At 42.5% G+C, this 26,984-nt stretch overlaps 1 protein-coding gene across 1 annotated transcript in view; it reads left to right on the forward strand.

Annotated features, from left to right (window-relative positions):
• The window catches only part of SGMS1 (sphingomyelin synthase 1), a 93,319-nt gene that overhangs the window by 58,422 nt on the left and 7,913 nt on the right, over window positions 1-26,984 (forward strand). Inside the window, exon 3 of the mRNA XM_037159867.2 lies at window positions 11,889-12,006. Coding sequence (XP_037015762.2) covers window positions 11,889-12,006 — 118 coding nt within the window. The remainder of the gene's footprint in view (window positions 1-11,888; window positions 12,007-26,984) is intronic.

Consider the following 26,984-nt stretch of genomic DNA (forward strand, 5'->3'; position numbering starts at 1 on the left):
CGGACACCTGAAACAAGTGAGGGCAGAGCAGCCCAGGCAGGAAGCAGAGCAAGTGCAGAGTCCAGAGTCTCTGAGACTTGAGAACAGCTAAGGGACCATGTGGCAAAGGGAGCCGGGGCAAAGTGTGAACCAGGAGGTCACAAGGTGTGGACAGTGGACCCGGTAGGCCTTGTCAGCCAGGGCTAAAGAGTTTGGATTTTGTTCCAAGTGTGATATGAGTCCTTAGAGAAGAATATGAACAGATCTGAATTTTAAAAGTCATTCTGATGGCTGCGTAGAGAAGAGGGGAGCATGGGTGGAAGCGGCAGCTGGTCGGGACGCCATTGCTGTTGTCCAGGTGCGAAATGATCACAACTTGGGCTCAGTTACACTTGGCCAGTAAAGACATTGGGTGCCAGGGTGGTGGGAAGGGATGACCTCTCTAGAAGTTACGGTTTCTGTTGCATTTAGAGCTACTTATCTTTAATTGCCTTCTGTGGTAGTACATCTCACGTGAGGTTTTGGGGTCTCTTTGTGAATCTCTGAATTTTATATGGAATTTAATGAGGAGATAGAGTTCACTAACTTGGGGGCTCTCACAACTTTGCTCGGATATATTTTATTCCAGAGCAAAACCTTGCCATGTGTATATGCTGGTATATGTTTTCTACCAAGGCTTTTTTTTTTTTTTGATTAGATATTTGCTTAAAAGAAGTAGTGCAAGGCAGATTGTATGGGATGCTCTATGAAAATATATCATGTTGCGGGATATATTGGCCCATTGGTGGTAAGAAGATTTGGAGAAAAAGGAAAGGAGCCATCAGATAGTTAGGATATGGGGTACAGTGCAAAGAGCCTACTGGGTGAGGCATCGGCGGGCACGAGGTAGAACGTTCTGGCATGAGCAGTCGTGTCGAGCTACGGAGAAACCAGTGGAACAGTCACTGGGCAGGATCTTTGAAAATTGCTTCCACGCTGAAAGCAAAAGACCTGGAGATAGGAGTGCTGTCGGCAGAGCCTGCTGAGGACCTGTCAGGACGTCTGTATTGGGAGCGGTTCGGGAGCTTGGGCGGCCCCACCAGAAGCAGCAGATGCAGTTTTCCCGTGTGGCTTTTCTAGGGCTACACTCTGAGAGGACCTGGGCGGGTTTTTACATGTCTGGTGGCAGCATGTATCATATCTCAGAAGACCACTTAGGAAAAGATGTTTTTGTATATGAACCTTCGGTAAAGGCTCTGGATATGGGGGGCCTCGTTTGTTAGGTGGGTATCTGCCGACATAAGCCAGTTTATCTGCAGCATTTAGCTCTCCCCTGAATGGAGTCTGATTTCCAAGGACATAATCCTCTGCTGATTGGTCACTGCTGCTCTAGCTGATAATTCGATTATTTTTGTTTTTTGTTTTATTCAGCAGACTAGACTCTCCAGCTAAAATTTATCTTTCATTTTACCCCCTTGTAATTGTATCAGCTCTTCTTTGCACATTAAGCCGATTGGATCAACATACTTATCTCTTTCCTCTTCTACTCCTTGAGGTAGTTAATAACCACAGTTATTGTCAACATTTTTCCGATTGTTTTTAAGTCTTTGATGGTTGTGATTAAGTAAAGTTCTTAAAAGGTCTTGGTATAGAGCATTTGATAACAAACAGGTCTCTCCAGCTTACTCTTCAATAGAATTTATTTTGCAAGTTCCAGAAGAGCCTTTTTTTAAGGCAGGTTCATTTTATTATAAATTGACCTCATACTGTGGACCACAAGACTAGTCTCCAATGGAGCTTCAGAGCATCTTTAAATTATCTATCAAGAATTATTGAAGACTGCATGATAAGGGCTGCATGAAGCAAGCAAAAAAGCAAAGCTGTGTAAAGGTTATCTTCTGAGGAATTTGTTCATTGTAACATATCTCAGGTTTTTTATTTATTTTAAAGATTTTATTTATTTTCAGAGAGAGGGTGAGGGAGAAAGGCAGGGAAAGAAACATCAGGGTGTGGTTGCCTGTCGTGTGCACCCCCAACTAGGGACCTGCCCCAAAACCCAGGCATGTGCCCTGACTGGGAATCAAACCTGTGACCGACCCTTTGGTTTGCAGGCTGGCACTCAATCCACTGAGCCAGCACAGCCAGGGCTGTCTCAGTCTTTTTTTCTTTAATTTATTTGAGAGAGAGAGAAAGACATCGAGTTTTATTGTTCCAGTTATTGATGCATTCCTTGGTTGCTTGTTGCATGTTCCCTGACCAGGGATCAAACCCACAACCTTGGCGTATTGGAACAATGTGGGGAGCTCGTCTAACCAGCTGAGCTGCCCGGCCAGGGCTGCCTCTCAGTTTTTGAAAGTGTGTGTTGTTCAAACTCTATCCAAGTATAAAACTCATGGGGATAAAAAATTCCACATGTTATTGCAGCCTTTGGGCGTATCTTTCCTATTATTTAATTGGTTGATAAGAAGTCCTGTTCCTCTCCAGCAATAAAGCAAGATGACAGTCAGGGAACATCTCGCCCTCCTTCTCCCTCTACGTGTAGCTGCATCTGTTATGTGCTCAATCAAAGTCTGTTTTCTTCTGCTTCTTTTCATCTGTGTTATCAGCAGTTCATTATCATCCTATTCAAACAGCAGATTACACACAGCTGATATTTGAGTAACAAGAATTTTTTTTACATGCATTGTGGCATTTGATCCAATCTCCCCTCAAAATGAGTCGTTGTTCTCTCAGTGAAGATGACTGAGACTCAGAGAAGCTGACTTGCCCAAGGTTCCACATGGTATGTTGTGGGGATTGGAAGCACTTCACATAAGTCCAATGTCGAAATAGATCCTATCTGGGCCCTGGTATAACAGGCACCTGTCCCTCTGGAAAAGTGTTTTCTTAGCAGATACAGTAGCATTGATTCCATGTGCATAGGACAGATAGAATGCGCATAGGCAGATCAGTTCAGTGTTTCACAATAGGGTTTATGTGTCATATACCCTCTGGGGCACAGGTGGAACCTGCCAGCCTCCAGAGCTGTCACATCTTGCATCCCACCACAGTGAATAGGAAATGGACTTTGCTCTGTCCTGACTGACTGCTTTAACTTCCCGTAACTTCCCAGGTGTGGCCTGGGCCCTCCTCACTACCAGTTTAGAAAATCTCCTTTGCCTCCAACTCCAGTCACAATTTTCTGCCAAAGACCACTGACCTGGAGTGCCCAACCTCACTCTTGTGCTCTCTGTTTTTAGTAAGTTTTCTCACCTCCCCGTTAATTGTGACCCATCGTCCGTCTGAGCTGCAGAGCTCGGGCGGAGACCCGGCTTTCTCTCTGTTCCTGGGGACCTGCCCAGCCCCTCCCCATACAGTTTGGATCTGTGAGGCTTCGCAGGCCTCTGTGTCACCTCCTTTACCAGGGGCATCGTTTGAGTGGGGAAGAACAGTCACTCTCGGGGCTGGATGACAGATTTAGTCCTGGACTGTATCCACTCCGCATCCTCAAATTAGCTCACTGATGATCAGTCTTACCTGCTTTCACCTTTTCTAATTTTTACCAGTTTAGGTCCCAGGACCTAAATATTAGTGTAGCCCTAGGACCCTAAATTTAGTAATTCCTGCAATTTGGCTTTTAAATTACCATAAATATTATAAGGAAGGCAGCCAAAAAATGCATAGTTGCAATAAATTAGTTTTTGTGAGTTAAGTTTTATTTATAATACTGAAGAAAACTAAGTAATTCTTCTTGCTTATAGGCAGATTAGAAGACAAAGGTAAACAAACAGAAAAAAATTAAATACTTAACATGTTGCCAAGGATAAGTGGTAATGGTAGTATTTGGGTTCCCATCCCTTTTGGTATTTTTCTGTGGGCTCATATATTCGTGATTCATATCTGTGTGTACTTTTACATGATATCATATTTGCCTTCCAGTTGGTAGTATGCTCAGGGCTTATCTCTCTCCCTCTTCTCTTAAGAAAACCCCCAAACCATCATGGCCGTTTGTTTAATGATTCGAGATCTGATTTAGAAGTCACCATATGTGTCCCCGCCAGCCAGTCAGCACTTAAGCATCCAGTGTGAATCTTACTAGTTAAGCTACTGAGAGAATTGGGTTAAGTTGCTTAACTTCTGTAGTGGCCTTGTTTCCTCACCTACAAGATGAGAATGATAAAGTCGAGTCTGTCTCATCGTTGTTATGAGGATTGAGGGAGTGAATATGTGCAGAACACTTGACCGAGTCCTTGGCATCCTCCTGGTGCCCAAACCTGCCCCCCTCCCATCCCCACCTTAGTAAGCAGCGCCTCTGTTCTTCCTGGCTCTCAGGCCAAACGCCTGGGTTTTCTTCTTGCTACTTGTTTACACCTGACATGCGGTCTGTCTGTTAATCCCACCACTTCTCACTACTCTGTTGCCGCCCTAGGTCTAACCACCGTCACCTCTTAGGTGGGTTTTTGCAGGAACCTCCTGCTGGTTGCTCTGTTTGTGTTCTTGCTTCAAGTCACTTGTCAACTTGGCATACAGAGTGTATCGCTGTCAGGGTGAGTAGTCAGTCTTCTCCCCCCTCATACAGCTTAAGGCCCAAATTCTCGTCGTGACCAGGGAGCTCCCAGAAGACCTGGCCCTGTTCCCCCCAGACCTCATGCCTCCACTCCTTGGCCCGCTCGCTGGTCAGCAAACAACCACATGGGCCAGCCTCTAACTTGGAATCCTCTCCCACAGACATCCTCATGGCTAACCCCTCACACACAGGGAAGCTTTCTCTGACCGACCGACTTAGCCCAAAGGACACTCCCCCTTCATTTTACCCTTCAGCTCGGATCTAACTTGCTCTATATTTTACTTATTTATCTTGTTTATTGTCTGCTTTCTCCACTAGAGTATAAGCACCGCAAGGCAGGCTTTTTGTCTCTTCTGTTCACTACTGTATTCCCAGTGCCCAGAGTAATGCCCACACACATAGTTTTGTTATGTGAATAAATAAATAAAAATAGCAGCAGTTAAAGTTTTTGAGTATTGCTAGTTACTGCGCCTAGAATTTGGTAAATGTTAGCTACTGCTGGTGACATATATGCTTATTATGTTTTTAGAAACCTATTAAAAATGAGAGTGTGTTACTGTTAAGGCTAATCCTTTAACCCAAGAGCAAATATTTATTGTTCAGTTCCACCAGCTGTGACCGAACAAGCCCCTAAGGCTGATTCAAGGTGGGTGAATTTTGATGAAGGGAAGGAATGAGGAAGGATCATGGTAAACATACACATATTTGCATTGTATAGTGTAGATTTGTGTCATATATATACACATACATGTCCATATACATTTGTGTATATATACACATACATGTCCATATACATGTGTGTATATACACACATACATATATTATTTTTGTTAATAACCTAAAATACCAACAAGAACTATAACTCCTTTTGTTCTATACATATGTGGCAGTTTATGGATGATACTTGATTTTAATTCTTCATCACTATCTCAGGTAGATCATATTAATGTTGTCTTTCAGATCTTATGAAGTAACATTGTTTCTTTACCACATGTTACAATCTGTGTTTAACCCAGGAAATAATAATCTTTAAAAGGTCAGTTGAGCAGAGAGAATTTTATAATGTGATCTGTACTTTGCAGATTCCCTAAACCAGTATAGATAATTTCTGAAATGTAATCAACTATTGCAGTATATTGCAAATCTTTTATATGGAGCTTAGAAAATGGATCTAAGCCACTGCCTTTTAAAAAAATATTTATTTTATTCTTAGAGGGGAAGAAGGGAGAGAAACATCAATGTGTGGTTGCCTCTTGAGCGCCCCCTACTAGGGACCTGGCCTGCAACCCAGGCATGTACCCTGACTGGGAATTGAACTGATGACCCTTTGGTTCTCAGACCAGCACTCAATCCACTGAGCCACAACAGCCAGGGCAGCCCCTGCTTTTTTAAAACTTGGCCATTTAGTGAAGAGTAGCTAATTGAAAGTCTGGAGACCTGGGTTTTTGTGTGGCTGACTCACTGACTGACTCTGTGGCCCCATGCTTAGTACTCAAGCTCTTTACACCTTCTTTTTTCCTTCTGTGAAATGGGATAGTAAAATAGGAATATGGTTAAAATGATTAACACCGAAGATGTGAAATCCCTTCGGGTTGGATTTTTGAAAGGCAGAGAGGCTCTGTGCATGTACAGGCACATCTCTGGGCAGGGTGCATGGGTAGGTTTCATTCTCTGAGTCACAGTGTGTGCCATCTGCCCTGTGTGGGTAGGCAGGAAGCAACAAACAAGGTCTCCTGGGAGAGCATGTACTTTCCCTTTTCTCTTTCTTCTACAGCACTTATTCTCTTCCTTTCATTTGTCTTACAAACCTTGCCTTGGGATTTTCGTTGCTGAAGTACCAAATTCAGCCTGCGTTTTCACGACCATCTGGAGCAGTTGAGACTCCTGTGATGGGTAGAGAGGTCAGTGTGGAGATGGGAGGAAAAGGGGAAAGATGGCAGAGCTCGCGGTCCAGTCTCCGGAGTGTGCAGTCCACGTCTGACGAATTAGCATTGCAATTGCAAAGGGTTGTGAATTAAAATATAAATACAAAAAAGACGCAGTGTGAAGGATAGGGCAGGTTAATTCTGGCAGATGTGTAGAGCATTTGAAGGGCAAACATTTATGGAAAGAAGCAGGTAAGGATTATCAGAGGAAGTAAGAAGCAAACCTGTCCAGCACAGAACTGTGCGGTGTTGTCGCGGTGTTGCCCAGATCACGGGTACCATCCTAAGGCTCACTGGGACTAAAAGATGACCAAGGGACGTCTTTGCTGAAGAGCTGCCTCCAACAGAAGCAGTGAGACCCTCTGTTTGTAATGGTGATGCCAGTCTCACCATTAAAAATGCCATCAAATAGAAACAAAGTTGGGAAATGATTTGGGGAGTGAAGTGGCTCTCTAGTTGGGGACGTCTGGAAGGCTCCATGAAAACAGAATTGGATGTGGACTGTGTATATGGAGAGATGATAGCAGATGGGAAAAGGGAGAGGCCAGGGAAAGGTATTTGCTGGCAAAAGAGAAAAACTGGTGTTTTAGGGAACAGTGAGTAGCTAGCTGCTTTTGCCCAGGGCGGTGGGATTCAGGTCTGAAAGATGAGACAAACGAGGTAGCTTGGGGGTCATGTCGAAGGGAGTCCTGGGAGTGAGTTTGAAACTTGTAGACACTGGTGGGCATTTGTCACGACCCAGGGAACCCAAGGGCCAGTGGCAAGGGATTAAAAGCAGGGGTATCAAACTCATTTTCACGGGGAGCCACGTCAGCCTCACCGTTGCCTTCAAAGGGCCCAATGTAATTTTAGGACCGTATAAATGTAACTACTTCCTAGCAGTTAAGCGAGAGAGCTCAGTGCTGCTGCCGGGTAGAAACAAGGTGCTGGGCCTGGTAAAACAAGGTGGAGGCCCAGATTCAGTCCGTGGGCCTTGTGTTTGCCACCTGTAGATTAAAGGGAGGAAAGCAGAGGTAAGAAACTCTGGCTTCAGTAGAACGTTGGTTGGACAGAAGAGTAGGGCAATGAAGAAATTCGAACAGGAAGGTGAGAGAGAGAGAGCCCCAGGAAGCTTCTTCAGAGTAGGTGATCTCTCGGAGACCTGAACGACAGGGATTGTCCTAGGAGTCCAGGCCGAGGGAATGGCTGTCACAAAGGTCCTACCTGATTGAGGCAGGGGGGACTTTGTGTGGCGTGTTCAAAGAGCACAGAAGACACCCAACTGAAGCTGGATTCTAGAGTGATTCTAGGTGAGACTGAGGAGAGGGGACCAGAGCACCAAGGGCCTCCTGAGCCTGGGGAAGGATTTGGATTTCATTCAAGGTACACTTGTCAGCCATTGCAGAGTTTGAAAGGGCATACACTTGTCTCACAGTTTCAAACAAGACGATTCTGGCTGGAGTGGATTTTAGCAGACAGAAGCGGTAGGGAGAACAGGTTGTTGTGGAAATGCAGGTGAGACAGGGTGTTGAGGAGCGGGTGACAGTTCAGAGGACCGATTACACCAGGGGGCAGGAGGTGGTGAGCTAGTGGAACTGGGTGCCGACCTCGGACAGTAATGGAGGACAGTACGTGTTTAATGTTGGCTGTCTAGAAGGGTTTTCAGTATTTTAATAACTAGTATAGTTGTTAAATTATTATCAGAATGCATGTTTTTTAGAGTTCTGCCTCAACATGAAATAAAACATACTTAGTGAAAAATCCAAGTGAAGTAGATTTGGGAATGTAACTGGAATGTGATAAATGTCTGTTAGCTTGTAGATATACAGTGATGTAGTGTCAAAATAAAATTGGGATTTCTTACACAATTTGAAGGAATTTTCTGAGTCCTTTTGTGTAATATATTTATATTTCAGCATGAACTTTGAACCACAATTTCCCTGTCTATAAAATAAGGATCACAGTCATGCATTGCAGGTGGTTGTAAGAATTAAATGGCCCAGAGTTTGACATATAGGAGAAACTTAGCAAAACTGTAGCTATCAATAACACGCTGGGGAAATACCTCAGTAGCATTTCTCGGATTTATAAGAAAAACGTATCCTTTTCCTCCTTTTGCTGGTGAGACTGGTTTCCTAGGTAACTAATCGAGATGTTCCTGGTCACCAAGTAGGTCTTCGTTAAAGGCGGACCCACCATTTGCCTGAAGATATGCTCAGGGATGTCTTGTCCACATCACTTAAACTGGAACTGCCAAGCAGAGACCTGAATCAGGGTCCTGAGACGCACTGGCCTCCATATCGCCCCAGAGATGTGCCCCCCCCATTCTGTGTGGGTGTGCTCTCTTGCTTCTTAATCCTCTTACAGTTGGGATCCTTGCTGAATTCTACTGCAGTGTTTCAGGACCCTCTTGTTTCTAGACGCCAAATTCTTCCACCAAGAGCCTGCAGACCAGTTGTGAGCACTGACTGTGTTGGGTATCTGCACTGGCTGTGGATCAGTGGAAACAGATAACAAAATAGTGTTCTAGTATTTTAATGTTTCTTTTTAGTATATTCATTTCCTTCACTCCTTTTTTGGAATTTGAGACTATTATACCAAATGCCCAAAACAGTGTACCACTGCTATTTTAAGTCTAATTTTGGTAGTATTTAAAGTTACCTGTATTGGGACATAATGTATTGTTCTGGCATTACAGAATAATTATGTGTAAAGTACTGACACTTCTATTCATACTTCTTTTTAATCACATTTAACAAGTATCTCTTCTGTCAGAAAAAGTAGTAACGAGCCTGTCACTCAAATGCTTGGAAGAAGAATAGAAAAGTGGGACCAAATGCAGGGGTCTGTGGGGTGATAGCCTTTGCAAAGCGTGAGCAGATGGGCAGCAGGCTTCTTTCTAACATGAAAGGAGATGCGTCCCATATGGGAAAAGCACCATTGTGCTTTGAGAATTATAATCTGCATCCTGTTCTTGGCATTCATTTAATCTCTAGTCATATCTCATTAACGTTTCTTCTATGGCTTTCTGCTGTTGTTGCACTGTAGCATTTATTTTTAACAAAAGGGTCTCTATTTGGTGGAAAGGGTCCCTGTGGCAGCAATAGGACAGGCAGGTGGGCTTCTCCACTTAGGGCACTTGGGCAGATGTGCTTGAGGTATGTGTAGGGAGGTGGGGAGGCACCTTCCGTGTCACCCTGGGCTGCCCTGGGGACTGGTGGCAGTGGCTTTGAGTCAGGGTAAGCTTCAGGGTCCCCAGCTTTCAGTAGTTCTGGAAGAGGCTCTTCCTCGGTCATCGTGGGGTTTCATGGTGTCGCCTGCAGTTAGGCAGTTCCGCCCCTGGGATCTCTCATTTTAATCACTTTAAATATTAAAAAACAAAACAAAACACACGTTGAACTTTTTAAACCATTAAGTAAGAATTCTAATGTGGGAAATTCTTTGGTTAATGAAATAAATACCTTTATTACATATAAGTCTTGAGACACTTGTATATCCTGCTTTTTAAAATTTATGTTAGGTGACCCTTATTTAACACTATACACTGAAGATATTCTAAGCTTAAGTTCAAAAAGATGAGTAAATGCCAAAGCTCAAGAGATTTTTGTAAACAACACTCCCATCTCATCACCTTGTCTGTTGTTAGTTAGCATTGACGAATTCACAGCGATGGAGTCGTCTGACTTCTTCAAGGCCAATAGTACATGTGAATGACTCTTCAGTGTGTGTTTGTTACTTTACATTTATTTTATTAAAATACTTGTCTTTTTCTTTGTCATTTTTAAATATACCTCATTCTCCATTCATTCTAAATCCTTCCACGACTGCTCATGTGATTTAGGTTTGAGATACGGAAATAGTTATTGGCGTGTGTTATTTGTGTGTGTGTGTGTGTGTGTCTTTGTGTGTCATGAAATAATCAGGCAGTGCTTTTAAGATCCTATTCTTGGCCAAAATTGAGTGATAACAGTCCTTTTCTTATGTTTCTTCCTCTCAAGAGATGAATAGACCTGAACTTAGCACCTTTCTGTCTTAGATGTTTCTTGTATAATTCAAGTGAAATCACAGGTAATTTCTGTTTGATTATGGCTGGTGAGGGTGTTTTCTTTTTAAGAAAAATGACAATTACATCTTACAATTTAAATTGTATTTCAAGTATTCTTGTTAAGACGTTTACGGGCTAGTCTTATTCTCTGGTGTTGTCCTTCTTTATATCGTTTAATTGTAATGTGCTTTCTTCATACTTAAAATTAGAGGCACATATCTTTATAAGGCAGCTTTATGATGAATAAATTCTCCTCCTTGGAGTTGGAATACAGAGCTTTTCTAAAAGGAAATAAGATGGTCTCTGTAGTAAGCAGTGCTGACCCCATTTCGGAAATGGAGACAAAACTCCCAGACTGCACCCATACACCCTAAGTAATTGACTTACATGAACTGTGCCGTCATGAACGAAATGCTAATATAATTGCATAAGCTGTTTTTTAATTAATTTTTAAAATATTTATTTATTTTTAGAGAAAGGGGAAGGGAAGGAGAAAGAGGGGGAGAGAAACATCAATGTGTGGTTGCCTCCCACTCACCCCTGCACTGGGGACCTGGCCTGCAACCCAGGCACGTGCCCTGACTGAGAATCAAACTAGCGACCCTTTGCTTCACAGTCTGGCGCTCAGTCCACTGAGCTACACCAGCCAGGGCTTTAAATTAATTTTTAATTGCACAAGCAACATATCACTTTCCTCTTCTTATTAAAACAAAAAATACAAATGGTACAAATTCTCTTTGAGCCATCACACTTCACTAGGAACATCTGTCCAGCATAAAAGTAGAACTACACCATACAATTGTAGAGTGAGATCAGATGCTTCATATCCTCAGCCGAAAGCCTGTCCACTGCTTCTGAAATGTTTGTGTATATGTTGCTTCAGGCCAAGGAAAAATTTGAACTCCCCAAGCTGAGCAGGTGGAGACCCACAGGCCTGAGATCCTGGCCTGTGGTTGCTGAAGCAGGGTAGTTGTACAGGGAGAAGAAACATTCTTACCAAATTGGCTCATTAAATTTCAGAAAAGTTTTGAATTCTCATTTTAATGTCATTCTGATTTTATGACCATCTCCTCTGTAATGACAGAAACGACACTCTTTGAATATTTATCCATAGGTACCAAGTGGGCTCTGACCAGTCAAAAGGGGCCTCTCTTAATACATCAGTTGAATGTCAACTCAGGTTTCAGGTCTCACGAAGCCTAATGAATAGCAGTAAAGAGTGCCAAACTCTTTTGGCAAGAAAACATTCAAAAAAGCCTACCACATCTTTCTCAAAATTCTCACCTTGACCTGCCATTAACTATAGTTATTCTGATTTCAAGCTCTCAAGTAGTTTCGGGGGTTTTGTTTGTTTGTTTTATTGGGTCATTGAAAACGTAAATGAACCTGCAGAATTTCGTGACTGAGTGTCTGCCCTGTTTTTCCCTTTTTCTAGGTCTATTATTAGCAGAAGATTTTTCTGCATAGTTGGCACGCTGTACCTGTATCGGTGTATTACAATGTATGTAACTACACTCCCAGTACCTGGTATGCATTTCAACTGCTCTCCGAAGGTAAACCATTCCTCACTGTAATTTCCCGTTTTGCTTATTTCTCGTCTTGCTCAGGGGTCCTTTGACTTAGGCCAAAGATGAAAATTCCTTTAGAGTACAGTCAAGTCCCTCCACCCTCATCTGGGAACGTTACTGAGCCACATGGCTGGGCGGCCCCACCCTTCTCAGAATATCCGAACCCTGCCAGCACTTCCCAGCTGGGGAAATATGTGGTCTGGTGAGTGCACTGGAAGCAGTTGAGCTCTGTGTGTGGGTGTAGCTCTTTGGTTTACTGCCAGATTTTTAAAATATCATTTGTTCCCTTGACACAGATCCATAAGTTTTTAGATGGCTTTTCGCTCTCTTAGATGGAAAATTCGGATAGAAATGATATTTTTTCCTTCTTTCTATTAATCCTGTTGGCAGTGATCTGTAACAGCAGAGCAAGAGACCCTGTTCCTGTCTCCTTGCATTTTCCACTCACACAAACAAGGTCACTGCTCTCTGGAGGTAGAGTTTGCGGGATGCACTGGTCTTCTCTAGGAGGATACAAGCCTTTCTTTAAAACAGACCTCAGTCCTCTCTTTTTTTTTAATTTTTATTTTATTGATTATGCCATTACAGTTGTTCTATTCCCCCCTTCATTCCCCTCCACCCTGCACCTCCACCCCTACCATTCCCTCCCTTTAGTTTATGACCATGTGTCTCAAGGTCTTTGGATTCTATATTTTCCATACTATTCTTGCCCTTCCCCTATCTATTTTCTACCTACTGTCTATGCTACTTATTTTCTGTACCTTCTCCCCCCTTCTCCTCCCACTCCCCTATTGCTAACCCTCCATGAGCTCTTCATTTCTATGGTTCTGCATCTGATCTAGCTGTCCTTTTAGCTTGCTTTTGTTTTAGGTGTGGTTGTTAATAACTGAGTTTGCTGTCCTTTCACTGTTCATATTTTTTATCTTTTTCTTAGATAAGTCCCTTTAACATTTCATATAATAAGGGCTTGGTGATGATGAACTCCTTGAACTTGATCTTATCTCAGTCCTCTCTTATGGTCTCTACCTTCCCACCAGGGTCACATAACAGTCCATACCTCCAACCTTCGCCTTGAATTAATTTTAACTTGAGGTCTTTGGAACTTTATGCAATAATTAGAAGATTTGGCTTTACAAATGTTTACCTACATTAAAGCTTTTGAATTCAATAAGAACTAGAAGGATTGGTTTCCTTGACTTGATTGGGAAAAAATATGGAATCCTTTCGTGTGAGTGAAATCATTTCTTTGTGTTGCACCCTTTTGGTTTCATTCCTTTGGACTTTTGTTCCTTCCAGAAAAGGTATTTTCCTTTTCTCTGCTAGAATCTTGGAAGAGGCCTGAAAAATTGAGTTTGGATGTTTAAAATAGTGTTTTTATCATTTGAAACTTTGGATTCCTTTCAGTTCTTTGCTCACCGTGGTCCCTCTTTCTTGTACTTACGTATGTGCTCAGAGAGGTAGCAGGTTTCTTGTTTTACTCCTTCTGTCTTTCTACAAACTGTTTTCACAACTCTGGAGAAGCCATCACAAAAAATGAACGTTCCCCTTTCCCCAAGTGCCGAGGCCTGCGTCAGCAATCCTACTCCTCGTGCCTCCCACGTTGCTCTTTCTTTGCCCTTTGAAGGAAGCCAGCTCCCATCTTTATTGTCAATAGAATCCCTCAAGCACTTGCCTTGCAGCTCCTGAGTTACAGGAAGTACCTTGTTATCACTGAGGATCCAGTGATACAGACTCTTGCTGGAAGGCTAGCTTGTTAAGTGATAGGTTCTTGGTCATAGGCTGACTGTTTGGGCTATTTGCCTAAGTTTAGTTCAACTCCTTAAAAAAGCCTGCCTGTAAATTGGGAGATTTCTCCGTCACTGAACATATCATACCAGTTTAGCTGGATGTGAGATCTGGCCAAGCACACGCTGCAGGTGGATCCAGCATCTTGCTGGGTAGCCTCTCTCCCCACTCCAGCCGTGTTGCTTCTCAGGAGCTCTGCAGCTGCACCCAGTTGCCGGCCAGCCCAGGCTTGGTTAGCGCTGGCGCTTAGTTTACAGTCAGCCTGAGGCACCAGCATATCTAACCAAGATCCAGGACTGAAAAATAGCTTGTGGGTTTTCTTGGTAAAGGCAGAGGTAGCAGCAGGAAGTGTGTGCCAAAACAAAACCCAAACATGCCATATTTATTGTGTTGCTGGAAATCCCAAGTAGGGACATCATTTTGTGATGGTCTTCTGGAAACTGGAAATTTTCAAATAAAGTATATAGGAGAACATGAAATATTAGCACACCTTAGCAAACACTATCAGTTAAAACTCATTAGATCTAGTTATTTCTTTTGGAGAACACGGCTCTTGGAAGGAAGAATTCAGAAAACAGTTTTTTATTCCGAAAGTTTTCACACGAATTCTAAATAAAGAAACTAATGTAAGGTATAAGGGACTTCAACACCCAGATTCTGCAGTTACCAAGGTGTGCTACGTTGGCTTTCTCTGTTGTTGTTTTTTTTTTAAGTATTTATTTTTAAATCTAAGACAGTTGTCGCTTACTGCTACATACTTTTTTGTGCATCAAAAATTTTTGGACATTTTATTGCATAACTTTAATGCAGTTGGTACATTCAACATGATTAACAGTAATACTTTGGTATCACAATTACAAGTTCATGGAATACCTTGACCATCTCAAATGCCTTTTTCCCCTAGTCGGTTTGTATGAATTAGGATGCCTTTACTTTACATATAATTGTTTCTGTCTCCTAAGTCCCTAAGTCTAGACTACTATTCTCTCTCTCTCTCTCTTGTTTTACCCCATCAGTAACTTGCAGAGATCACATCATTTGTGCTATAGAATATTCTACAGTCTGGATTTGCTTATTTGCTTCTAGGGTGGATTAACTTCTTCCTCTTTCCTCCATCTTTCCTCTAAATAGGAAGTTGGCTCTGGAGACTTGATTCAATTCAATTTTAACTTTTTGGCAAGAGCACATCACAGGTAAAGCAGAGTGATTTCTGAAGACAGAGCGCTAGTAAAGCCCTCTCAGGCTTGATGCTGCCCCATGGAACGGCAGATCACGCTGAAGAAGCTGAGTGGTCAGTCAGGGGCTAGGAGGCTCTACTGGGGAACAGTGTCAGAAGGGACCCAGGGATAGCACAGACTGCCTCAGAGAGAGATCCCAGATACCTGTTTTGTCTACTCAAGAGTCGTACCCAGCTCTTAGTTTCAGAATTGAAAGGAACTTAACTAAAAGTCATTCTGTCCAGTGTTCTATTTGATGTCTGTCAAATATCCTCACCACCAGACCTTGATCAACCTCTCTCTGAGTAAGTTCCTACTCTCATTGCGTAGAGTGGGAACGTATTACCCTATGAAAATTCAAACCTACCCAGTAGTTGAAGGAACACTGAGGTCAGAGTTAGGATGATCTTGCACTGTCACTTACTAGCTGTGTAGCAGTTCCATTTAACTTCTTAGTCCTTGGTTCCCTTACTGGCAAAGCAGGGACCCTTTATGTGTCTGAAGGGGTTGTGAGAGCGAGAGGAAGCAATGCACAGGGTTCTCTGGATGTAAAACGCTGTATAGAAATCAGAGAACTCAGAAATCAGAACAGAGAAATCAGAAATCATGTTGCTTCAACGCCTAGACTCACATTCGTGCAGCATTTGTAAAACGCTGCCATAACAGCCTCGAGCTAAACCATGGGTCCCAGGGGCGGAAAGGAGAAGGCAGATTTGAGCCATGTTTAAGGGACTGAATCAGTACAATTTGGTACTAAAGTTGATGTAGGTAATGAGGATAGAACGGAAGGATTTCCAAGGGGACTGGGTTTTACTGCTGCAGTACTTACAGGGGAAGGAGGAAGAGGGAATTGATGATTTCAGATTGAACAGGTAAGAGTTTGAGGGGCTTGTCAGATGATCTAAGTGGTGATGTCCAGGACAGTTTGCAACAGAGGTCTGAAGCTGAGGGGAAAATCAGAGCTGGAAATTAAATACTCTTTGTGATGTATCATAATCTACATGGCGTTAAAGCTGTGAGTATGGATGGGAAGACCAGAGACAGGACATAGTAGGACCATGTTTCTGGAATTGGGTATTATTTCTAGATTAGAGACACCACTGAAGGCCTGTCAGTTGGTGGGTTATCGGTCATTGTTAAACCACAGGGGAAGAGAGTTGAGCTTTAGAATACAACTTTCTGTTGAACACAGTCATGTGCATTTAAACTTGGTTTTGCCATCATATTAAACCCCATAATTAGTAGACTTAATTCTTCCCTTTACTCAAAATGCATGGCTTCTAAGAAAACATTCCAACAAGTATACAGTAGTAATTGTGAAAATCGTTCCTGTTGTTCATTCATTTGACGGCAGTGTACTCTTTCTTCACTTTACAAAATTGAATAGCTGTGTGAAATGATTACGTGAGGAAGAGAAGTGGGCCTCCCATCAAATGCCACTGCAACAAAGATAACCTCTGGGAAACGGAAGTGGGTGTGTTCCGTTCCTAGATTAGAAATTGCCGGGAAGCTCTCGTCCTATTTCCCAGGTGCCTGTGTGTCAGGCTGGCGGGAGGGGGGCTGCTCGGCTTTTGTACCTCAACTAGCCTGTCCCAGCTTTTCTCCCAGGATTATGTGCTCAAACTCAAAAAACAACCTCTCGTCATCTTGTTCCAACTGTTTTGAATTCCATTAAGAAACAAAAAAAGAAAACAAGGCAGAAACATTTGAGAATGCTTTGGGGGTGTAAGTTTTCCGCAAGAAGTGTTTTTCTGTTTTAGCAAACTCCAGAAGAGTGGGGGTGGGAAGGGGCAGGAAACCTCGCACCAGATACGCTGACAGCCATTAGGCTAATGGAAGAAAAGAAATAATGTTTACTTTTTCAACTGCCATTGCAGTAATCAGATGAATTAATCTAGTGACTAAGCATTAAAGTGAGGCACATGTCGAGTTCTGTTTTATGGTCTCCATGGTGAGCTTTAGATTTGAAAACCTGCGAAAAGAGTTATGTTACAGCCAGGGTAGTTGGCTGGCTAATACATTAATCCGACATGGTATTTTTAGTGAAATGATTCTCTTGAACTTGAAAGACCTGTTTGTTTGTTTGTTTTTAATTTCCCTGAACACACTTGAACATATCTCACTGTTGGACAGAGTTTATGTTTGGGTGGCATCTGAGGTTAACTAGATTGTTCAGTGGAAAATAAAATACAAATGTAATAAGGGGAAGGCCTTCATTTTCTCTGCTGTCACTGTCGGTTCCTCTGCATCGCACAAATTAGATCCAGAAGGCCCGTTCTTTAGTCCACTGCTCAGCCTGGATGCGCAGTCATCAGCCTGAAGGGTCTCTTTCTGGCATGAGTTCAGTCTCACAAGGCTGAAGACTCCTTGCTCTTTAGCATTTTATGAGCTCTTTTAGTTCTTTCTTACATTCTCAGGTAGCAGCTTGACTGTTCAGGTTGCTCTCCATGCTGACAAGTTTTAATATTCTGATTAACTCCAGCCAGCTTTATCAGTATTTCAGAATATAGCTTGTATTCTGTTACCAAAGTAGCTTCATGGCATCTTGCTCAAGTGTGTGGAATTTAAATGGGCAATACTTAATTTTTACTTAATTTCCTGTTTTCCAGTTTCTTATTGCCAGTACAACTTTCCTTTTTGTTCGTTTTTATTTTTTACTACTTGATACATATAATTCCCACTAGTCTTCCTTATTCCAATTCACTTCTTCACTTTCCCATTTCTCTCTCCACTGTCTTCTTTCTTTTTCAGGAATTTAAAGAGAAATGCATAGATTATTTCCTTCTCTTAAAAAAGATTGTTCTTTTTTGTATTTAAAGAAATTCATTATAGAGTCATTGAAAAAAATACAAAAGAGGAAAATTCTTATAATCACTCATGGTCCTATCTACTATTAATATTTTAGTAGATTTATTAGTTATTTGTATTTTTTAAAATCTATATCAGATTATGATTTGGGTATACTTATTCACCTTTTCTTATAATTAACATTTGATGTATGCATTTGACAAAATTTTATAAACCCAGACTTCTAAATGCTTTTCTTATTTAAGGGAAATCACCAGGGAAACTCATGCTTACAGACTGTGAGGCAGGGAGTTTGTAGATGTGACTTCTTTTGATAAACAAGCAAATTGCTTCTTTCCTGAACAAATGTTTCTAGAGAACCCTTCCTGTGCATGGTACATATTGAGGGCACATAAGCATATAAGACAGGAACCCCCCACCCTCCCAAATGGGCATCCTGAGGCCGTGCCAGGCACGACGTGACTGCCAGGCTCCCCCGCCCTGCTCAGGCCTGTCTGTAATAGGCATGAGCTCAGATGCCGTGGAAGAAGGTGGCACACTCCCCTGGGAGTGTTGGCTGCACTGAGGCGGGGCCGTCTGAGCCAAGTCTCAAATGGATGAGTAGGAGTTTGCCAAGTAGAATTGAAGAGAGGAAGAGCTTGCCAGATGGAGAAACTGGATGGAAGGGTGTGAGAGAGTCTGGGGAGTGGGCAGAGTTAGATGTGCCTGAGCATGTATGCGGTCCTCTACATGGGTGGGGTGGCCACAGATGAAGCCAGAGAGGCAAGTTGTGCGCAATTGTAAGGGGCCTTGTCATGCTTCTTAAGAGTTTGGGTTTTGTCTGAGGAAGCTGGCCATAGGAAGCCTGGAAGGGTCTAGCAGGGAGTTTGTGTGATCACATCTGTCTCTTAACCCTCTCCAGTGATAGAGAAAGGGAGCTGTGTGGGATGGAGGGAGGAGATAGACTGTAGAGTGGTGCCAGGTTACTGTGGAGCTGTTTTGTGCCAGGTACGATTCCAAGTGTGTTGTTTCCATTTAATCCTCACAACACAGAGTGAGAGGAACTTACAGTTGCTTCAGAGATGCGTGACCTGCCTGTCATCTCACAGGTCCCTAGTGGTGCTGAGCAGCAGAGGCAAAAAGGTGGGCTGCATCTCGGTTCCTGGTACTCTGCATGAAGGATACAGTTGAGGCATGTGGTTGTCTGCATTAGAGGGGAGGAAGGGCTAGACCAAAGTAGAGAGGGCTGTGTTTGGAAGTCAAGTTACGTAAATGTCTAATCACCATGCTGTACATGTGAAACTAACATAACACTGAATGTCAATGATGATTAAAATTTAAAAAATTTAAAAATCAAAGCATTGACTGCGGAAATCCAGAGAGCCCCAGAGGTGACAGTGTGCGGCTCCACACGAAGCATCACCCATGTGTCAGAGCAGGGGACGTTCATCCTGAGGAGGGTTCCAGCGCCACCCAGGCACTAAGTAAGGCTGGTGAGGTCCCTGCAAAAAACCACGCGGTCCTGCTTGAGAGGCTCCCGCTGGCCGTGTTTGAGACAAGCTGAGCATTACAATGAAATAATGACAGTAATTCATTACAATGTGTTACTTAAACACATTTTAAAAATTAGTATTGATCCCTAGTTGGTGTGGCTCAGTGCATTGGGTGCCAGCCTGAGAAGCAAAGGGTCACTGGTCTGATTCCCAGTCAGGGCACATGCTCGGGTTGCAGACAGGTCAGGTCCCCAGTAGGGGGCACGTGAGAGGCAACCACACACTGATGTTTCTCTCCCTCTTCTTTCTCCCTTCTCTGTCAAAATAAATAAATAAATAAATAAATAAATAAATAATTTTTAAAAAATAGTATTAGGGAGAAAAAAATCTGGTAATAGATGTAAAAATATTAAAAACAGAAAGTCACCATTTTGCAACTACTGTAATACAATTCAAGCAAGAATTATCAGTGAATGCTAATGGTTTAGGTGAAAGGTTGGTAGCCATAATGTTTACATGATTTCAAAATTGTTTATTAGCCATATAAGGGGCAAAGGTAATATTCAGTAGAGTAATCTTGCAGACTGTCTCATGAGCCAAGAGATCAACCCAGTAACCGGAGAAATTATATCAGATGCCTCTGGACGTGATGCCCGGAGAAGGACACGCCATTTCTGTCATATTCCTGCCGATAGCATTTAACCTGAATTTAAACATAAGGAGACAATCAGAAAAAAACCAAACTGAGGAACATTCTATAAAGAAACCAGACTCAGACTGGACTCTTCAAAAATGTTACTCATTGAAAAAAGAAAACAAGACTAAGAAACTGTAGCAGGCTAAGAAAAACTGGTAAGAGTCTGATGAGTAACCTCAGTACGTACGTATTCTCTGATTGGATTCCAGACTGGGGAGAAAGCTGCAGCAGGGGCGTCCAACCTTTTGGCACCTCTGGGCCACGCTGGAAGAAGAGTTGTCTTGGGCCACACATTAAAGACATTTCAACACGTGATCACAACAAATCTCATAATGTTTTAAGTAAATTTATGATTTCGTGTTGGGCTACATTTATGGCCATCTCGAGCCACAGGCAGCCCGTGGGCTCCAGATTGGACACCCTGCGTCTGAAGGGTATTGCTGAGACTGTTGGAAATCTGGATAAGGATGTCAACTAACTGTGATAGTATTGTATCATTGTTAAATTTCATGTACTTGATTATAGAGGAAAGTGCCCTTGTTTTTACTTTTAGGGGTGATGTGTTGTAATGTATCCAACTTATTCTCAGGTGGTCCACGAAAAATGTGACAGAAAAAAGAGCAAATGTAGCATCATGTTGGTAATTGATGAGTCTGGGTAAAGGGTCGATGGGTGTTCATTATACACTTCTTTAGATTTAGAAATTTTCACACAGAAATCTGAGGGAAATTGTTTTTTTCAATTTTTACTTCATGATCAGGTAAGCTAAAGAATCTCTAGTACCTAAAGCAAATATAATTTTGTTAAAGGCAAATCTTGCCTGACTGAAATACTGAATTTCTTTAATGTGACAAATGAGAATATGGTGAATACAAATTCATAGGTAACCTTCATTCAAGATTTCCTGAAGCTTTAGATAAGTCTCCTTACCAGGAGCCGTGGGAAAATTTTAAAGTGTTTACTGGAGAGAAGGGAGGCTGGTTGGGATTAGTGTTTTATTCTTGATAATTACTTAGGGATGACCCCACCCCAAAAAAAATGCCTGCCTAGTATAGGGATTATAGAAACTGATGGGTACCTTTGATAATGGAGAGGTACAGAGAGCCAGATCTTTCAGAGACTAGTGGAAGAGAAAGTTTTTTTCAAAATTATACAAGGGGGATCCCCCCAAATGGAATTCATTTATAAAATATTGTGTATTCTTACATGTTTTAAACTTTGGTCACCTTCAAAGTACTCTCCATTTGATATAATATATCTATTGAGACATTTTTTCCATTGCTCAAAACAGTTTTTGAACTTGTCAGTTTTGATTCCTTTTAACGCTTCTGCCTTTTTTTGCTTCACCTCTTCCACATCACCAAAATGTTTCCCTTTGAGGACTTTTTTTCATCCGGGTAAACAGAAAATATGTTGCTTGGGTTGAGATCAGATGAATAGGGGGATCATGCTGTTATGGTTAAAAACTGCTGAGCACTCAGTGTGGTGTGGGCAGGTGTGTTTGTAAATCACCCATCATGAAATGGGCAAACACGGTGAGTCTTCAAAAACAACAGTCACTGCAGCTGAATGCAGCCTCTCAGAACAAGGCCCGCTGGTTCGCTGATACAGATGGGTTCCTAGAACACTCACCTAATGGGGGAAGCCTGCACTACAAGGGATCTGCCCTCCAGAAGATAATTCCAGGTTCTTTTGGATCCCCCCTCATATATATGAGTTCTGGGAGGATGTATACACTGAAATCTTTCTACCGCACATCAGCTGAGGTGGAAATAATATTTGTGAATAAAATTAAATCTTTCTAGAAGTGAAGCGATTACAGTCTGGAGAAAGAATTCAGATGCTTCCCCTAATCACAGAAGAACATCTGTGAGGACTGTGTATTTAAGGAGAACCATCCAAATTTCACTTGTTGTTTGCTAGGCCTTCAGTTCTCACTTAAGGAATGCCCGCTGCCCCTGCCCACACATACACTGTACCCCTAAAAATATTGACCCCCAAACTTGGTAATTGTAATGCTGTCCTCGGTTTGTAGAGCACTTTACACTTTCAGCAATCACTTTTACAAACATTGTTTCCCTTTGGTTAGCGAGGGTGGAGGATGAGGAAGTGTTCTTGTGGTGTCACCGATTAAGAGAACTAAAACTAAAATAAATAAAATGGTTTTTCCAGAGCCACCCGAAACTGGGTCTGGGATTGTGTTTACAACCACTGTTGTTCCTGAGAAAGGCAACTTGGTAACCTTGCGGTCCAGCCCAGTGCAGTGGACAGCAAAGGACGTTCCCACCAAGCTGAAAGCTCCTTGTAGAAGAAGGCACAAGATGGGTGATTTGTTTATGGAAGATTTCCATGAAAATAACTTTTATAGAAATGGGGAAGTCTAACTTAAATGGGAAAAATACAAAAATAATTAGAGTAATGAATAAATATTGCTTTAGGTATCTGTATAGATTTACATGACGTGTGAAATGGATTAAACTCCATTAGCACAACAACAAGAAGTGAACCCGCAGGCCTTGTTGTGTGTGCAACACACAGCAGGTCCTCCAGGCCAGGTTGTCTAGGTGAGAGGGATGGAGCTCCGCTGAGTCACTGTGTGAGACAGAGAATGGCCTGTTTATTTGCTCATCTGTAAAATGGACGTTCTAACACCTGTGCCAGCCGCCTGGCAGGCTTGTGAGTATATATGAGGTCATGAAGAGGAAAACTCTTGTTAGAAAGTTGGAACTTCTATAAAAATCAAAGGAAACATTTGATTATGTAAAACCACCTACCACCTACTTTTTTACCATGTATTCCAATAACAGTAAAAAGGCTTGAGGAATGATAAGGGGCAGTTTTGAGCCTCTTGGTGCTGCTGGGAAATCTGAAGCAAACTTACAAGCACACTGTCTTGCCCATGGGGGCTTCAAGGTCACATGCTAAGGGGCATTTTCTTCAATCATATTCTTAAGTAGCCATCGTTGGTTGGGGGTGGGAGGTTCTGGACTGTGGAAATTGAGGAAGTGGCATGGATTTGCTGTTTCGGGGCTTTGCTGTTTGGGGAGTTGAGGCCGAGGGGAAACCACAGTGTGTAGCAGGTGTTTCTCGGCTGCAGGCTGCTGGGGATGTGGATTGCCGGGGGTTCCACCGACCCCTCTGCTCCCAGTGCTTGAGTCCCATAGTGGGTCTGGTCTTGGTCTCGGCGGTAAGGGCATCTGAGCCGTCTTGGTGTGTCATGGATGGGCGTGAATTTTCTGTTTTGGAGGAAAATTGTTCTTCAGGAATGAGACAAAAAAATTATTGAATGAATGAATGAATGAATGAGTGAATGAGTGAGTGAATGACTACTTTGAGAGACATCTGGCTGCTCATGGTTGTTGGAATGGTGTGTGATAGTGGTTCATTACATCTGTAAGGTACCCTCCTTTATATGTACCCCGTTCTCAGTTAATGCAGGCTTGTGGGGGACCGGCCGTGCACAGGCAGCATGCAGTTTGCAACGGTCCATATATACATGGAGTCGGAGCACTTGGGTCACAGTCCCAGCTGTGACACTGAACAGCCAGGGGACCCAGGAAGCCCTGCTGATTCTTCAGGGCCACTGCGAAGTAAAGCATTGGGAATGTACAGGATGATACTGTAGTAGAGAGCATTTCTACTCTATAATACTTTCCACCCTGTGTCAAAGTTACACCAAAGCCATTGATTTATGCAGCATCGCATCGATGAGCTTTGCTTTCAGGTTCTCCTTGAAGGGAATGTCCCTGCTCACCAGTGCACTAGGATCCCTGCACATGGAATGATGGTGAGCAGACTACGATCAGAGCATTCTGTTAAACAGACAGCGTTGAAACAACATGTTGGCAAACCTGTTTTTTAACTCACCAACTTGAACTGTACACAGTGGTCTATGCCATTCAGAAGCGTATCCTACCTGCTGTGGCTCTCAGTTTCTTTCTGTGCTGTTGTTGTTTAAGTGATGTGGCCATTTTACTTAATTTCTCAGCCAAGAAATTTACTTTATTTTTACTGAAAACTGGTTTTTCTGTGACCATAGGAGACTATAATTCACATACTAGTGTAGCTATGAGACCTTCTTGTCATAACTCTGAGTGCCTGTCCACTGAGAAAGTGTTGATCTCAACGTCCCCCAAAGCATCTCTCGTCAAACATGAACATCAAAAAGCCTGCTGGTGGGAGGTTACAGTCCCAGTCACCATGGAGTAAGCACACTCCATCCCGACTCCCACTGAATTTGGCCAGATAACACCGAGCAGAATAAATGGAGCACTCTTTGAAGACTCTGAAAAATGGTAGCTGGCCAATTGGGAGAGGAATCCAAACTGAGAAGTATGAAAGAGCCAGCCATGAGTTTCCTGTTTTTCAGTTCTTCTTTTTCCCTTTTTCCATATCTCCTGCCTATACTCAAAGGCCACTGAAGCCCCAGAACTGCAGAACTCCTAGAGAGTCCCTGTGTTTGGAGCCCAGGGAGCAGGAACGGAAGTTCCATCGGGACAGAGCCTGGGAGAAACCCTAACATTTTCCATGCAGACCCTGTTAATATGCAATGTGCACAACTCTAGACTTTTTCTGTGCATGCTTTTTGAACGTAGTTATAACAATTGCTTTGTTTTTTTCTTCTTAAGAAAATATGTTATATAAAGTACACAACATTGTAAACTTATTTTTAATAATGTAATAACATTTATAGCCTTGTTCAGTGCCTTTGTATCACTATAGTCTGAAATCTGGGCATTTGAATCAGTTCGGACTGTGGTTCAGTAGATGAGCGTGTGTTTACAGCAGTCTTCTGGTGTTGCCCATACCGTCACCGGCTCTGGCCCTGGCTTCTAATAGCAGGGATACAGTCATTTAACATCTCTCATTTAGGTCGTTTCCAGCTTGTTGCTTTTATAAATAATGTTGTAGTGGGATATTTGTACATAAAGCTTTTCTTCATATTTGGGGTCATTTCTTTGAGGCAAACTCCTAGAGGCAATGTAACTGAGTCAGAAGTTATCAACTATTTCAGTTGCTGGTCATTACTGATGATTATTTTTGCAGAGGGTTTTGCCAGTTGTGGTAACTGCACTACCCCCCCCCCCCCCCCCCCAGTTGTCGATGAGGAAATTGAGGCCGAGAGGGGTTGGGCTGCCTAGGCTTGCGTGCTGATGGGTAGAAGAGCCAGGATTTTCGCCAAGCCCGCCTGCTGCAGAGGCCACTGCTGCTGCCCTTGCTTCCTGCTCTGCGCAGGAGCATTCGCCACGGCCCCTCCTCTTAAAGGGGCCGTCTGAGATGAGTGGCATCGCACCTGCCCTGCGATTGGCCGTGGTGATTTGGTATGGGGAAAAGTGAACTCCTCTTAATGTTAATTTTCATTTCTATTTGACAGAGTCTGTGCCTTTACTTGGTCATACCCTTTGTCCTTTGATAAATTTTGTTTTCCTAGAGTGGTTTTTACCCTCGATTTATATGTGCTGTGAACACAGTGAAGATGTTAACTTATTTCTGCTCTGATTGATTTGTTATTTGTCTTTTAACTTATTTGCTTTTCAAAACATAATTAATTTTTTTATGCAGCTGTAATCCTTTTTTTTCCATCCCTGACTAAGCTTAAAGAGGGGTCCCCCTTGGAGAGGTTTGGCAAGTACGGAAAGATATTTTTAAAAAGAAGCTTAGGAGGTTTAAGAGCACTTGTAAGAAATGCAGCGTTCATCTTTGGCTGTTGTTCCTTGATGCCAAGTTTACCTCGTAATTTTCCCCTCCCCTACACATAACGGTTTCGCCACAAACATTGTCCTGCTAAAATAGGAGGCAAATTATGGGGTGATGCTGCCTGCGAATACAATTTATAGTTTTCAAAACACAGAGTTTCGGAAGGACAATTTGAAGTAATAAAAATTGAAGAGTTACCTTAGTTTTTTGCCATAATTTTCTTCTATATATCATTCATTCTTATGACAGACCTAGATCAAACTTTCCATTTAAAACTTTAAAAAATATCTGTGTTTATATATGGATGCAAAATAAACATAAAATGATTATACAGGGCTCATTATGAGAAACAGTAGCCCCCTAACCCTAAACCTACTCCAACCCACTTTTCTACTCTTGAAACTCTTTTAACAGACTCTTAAAGTTTTACCTTCATTCATATCTTTAACTGTTTTTACAGAGTGTGTGTCTGTGTGTGTGTGTTTACTCTCAGGTCTCTAAGTGACACAGCACTATATTTTGTGATTGCCAATGCAGGCTGTTTCTCTTACTGACTTCCTGTTGTGAAAGGCCAGGATTTCGAATCCTCATACCCCGCCCCCGCCCGCCTACAGGTGCTCTGGGTCTTACCCTTCCCTTGTCCCTCTCTCCCCACCGATAAATCAACACACATTCACGCTTCTTATTCTGCCTTCCCAGTGCAGCTTTTTGTCCTTGATTTGACCCAATACTCAGTGCTTACATTATTACAGTTTTGTAAATGCTATTCCCCGCCAAGTCATGTAGTCTTCTGTAATGTTCCTTTTCTGCACAATATTTTGTTTCCTGTAGAATTAGTGTTGCCATGCTTTTTACTGTAGTCATTTTCTGTGCACTTACTCACCCCTACGTTGTGACTCCTGTCAGTACCTTCAGAGGCATTGGATGTTCCGTTAATCGCATCTCCTTCAAGACGACTCTCCAGACTCTGGCTTGTGCATTTGGAAGGCTCACAGGAAAGGCCCCCTGCAGTTCTCGCTCTCCCTCTATTGGCACCTAGCAGGTCCTGTGTTTTCCTTCTCTGTGTTGACTCTTCTCCTTTGTAATTTCCTGAGAAGCATACACAGGTGGTAAATATTTGAAATCTTGTGTACATGAAAATGGCCTTAGTTTATCCTTAGTTTGAGCTTAGTTAATAAGACGGCTGGATATAGAATTCTAAGTTGGAAATCATTTTCTCTCAGAATTTGGAGGCATTTTTCCAAAGCCTTCTGTTTTCCAATATTGCTTTTGAATATTTCTGATTCT

This window comes from Artibeus jamaicensis, unplaced genomic scaffold (assembly GCF_021234435.1).
Source record: "Artibeus jamaicensis isolate MK-2021 breed Jamaican fruit bat unplaced genomic scaffold, CSHL_Jam_final contig_332, whole genome shotgun sequence".
Classification (NCBI taxonomy): Eukaryota; Metazoa; Chordata; class Mammalia; order Chiroptera; family Phyllostomidae; genus Artibeus; species Artibeus jamaicensis.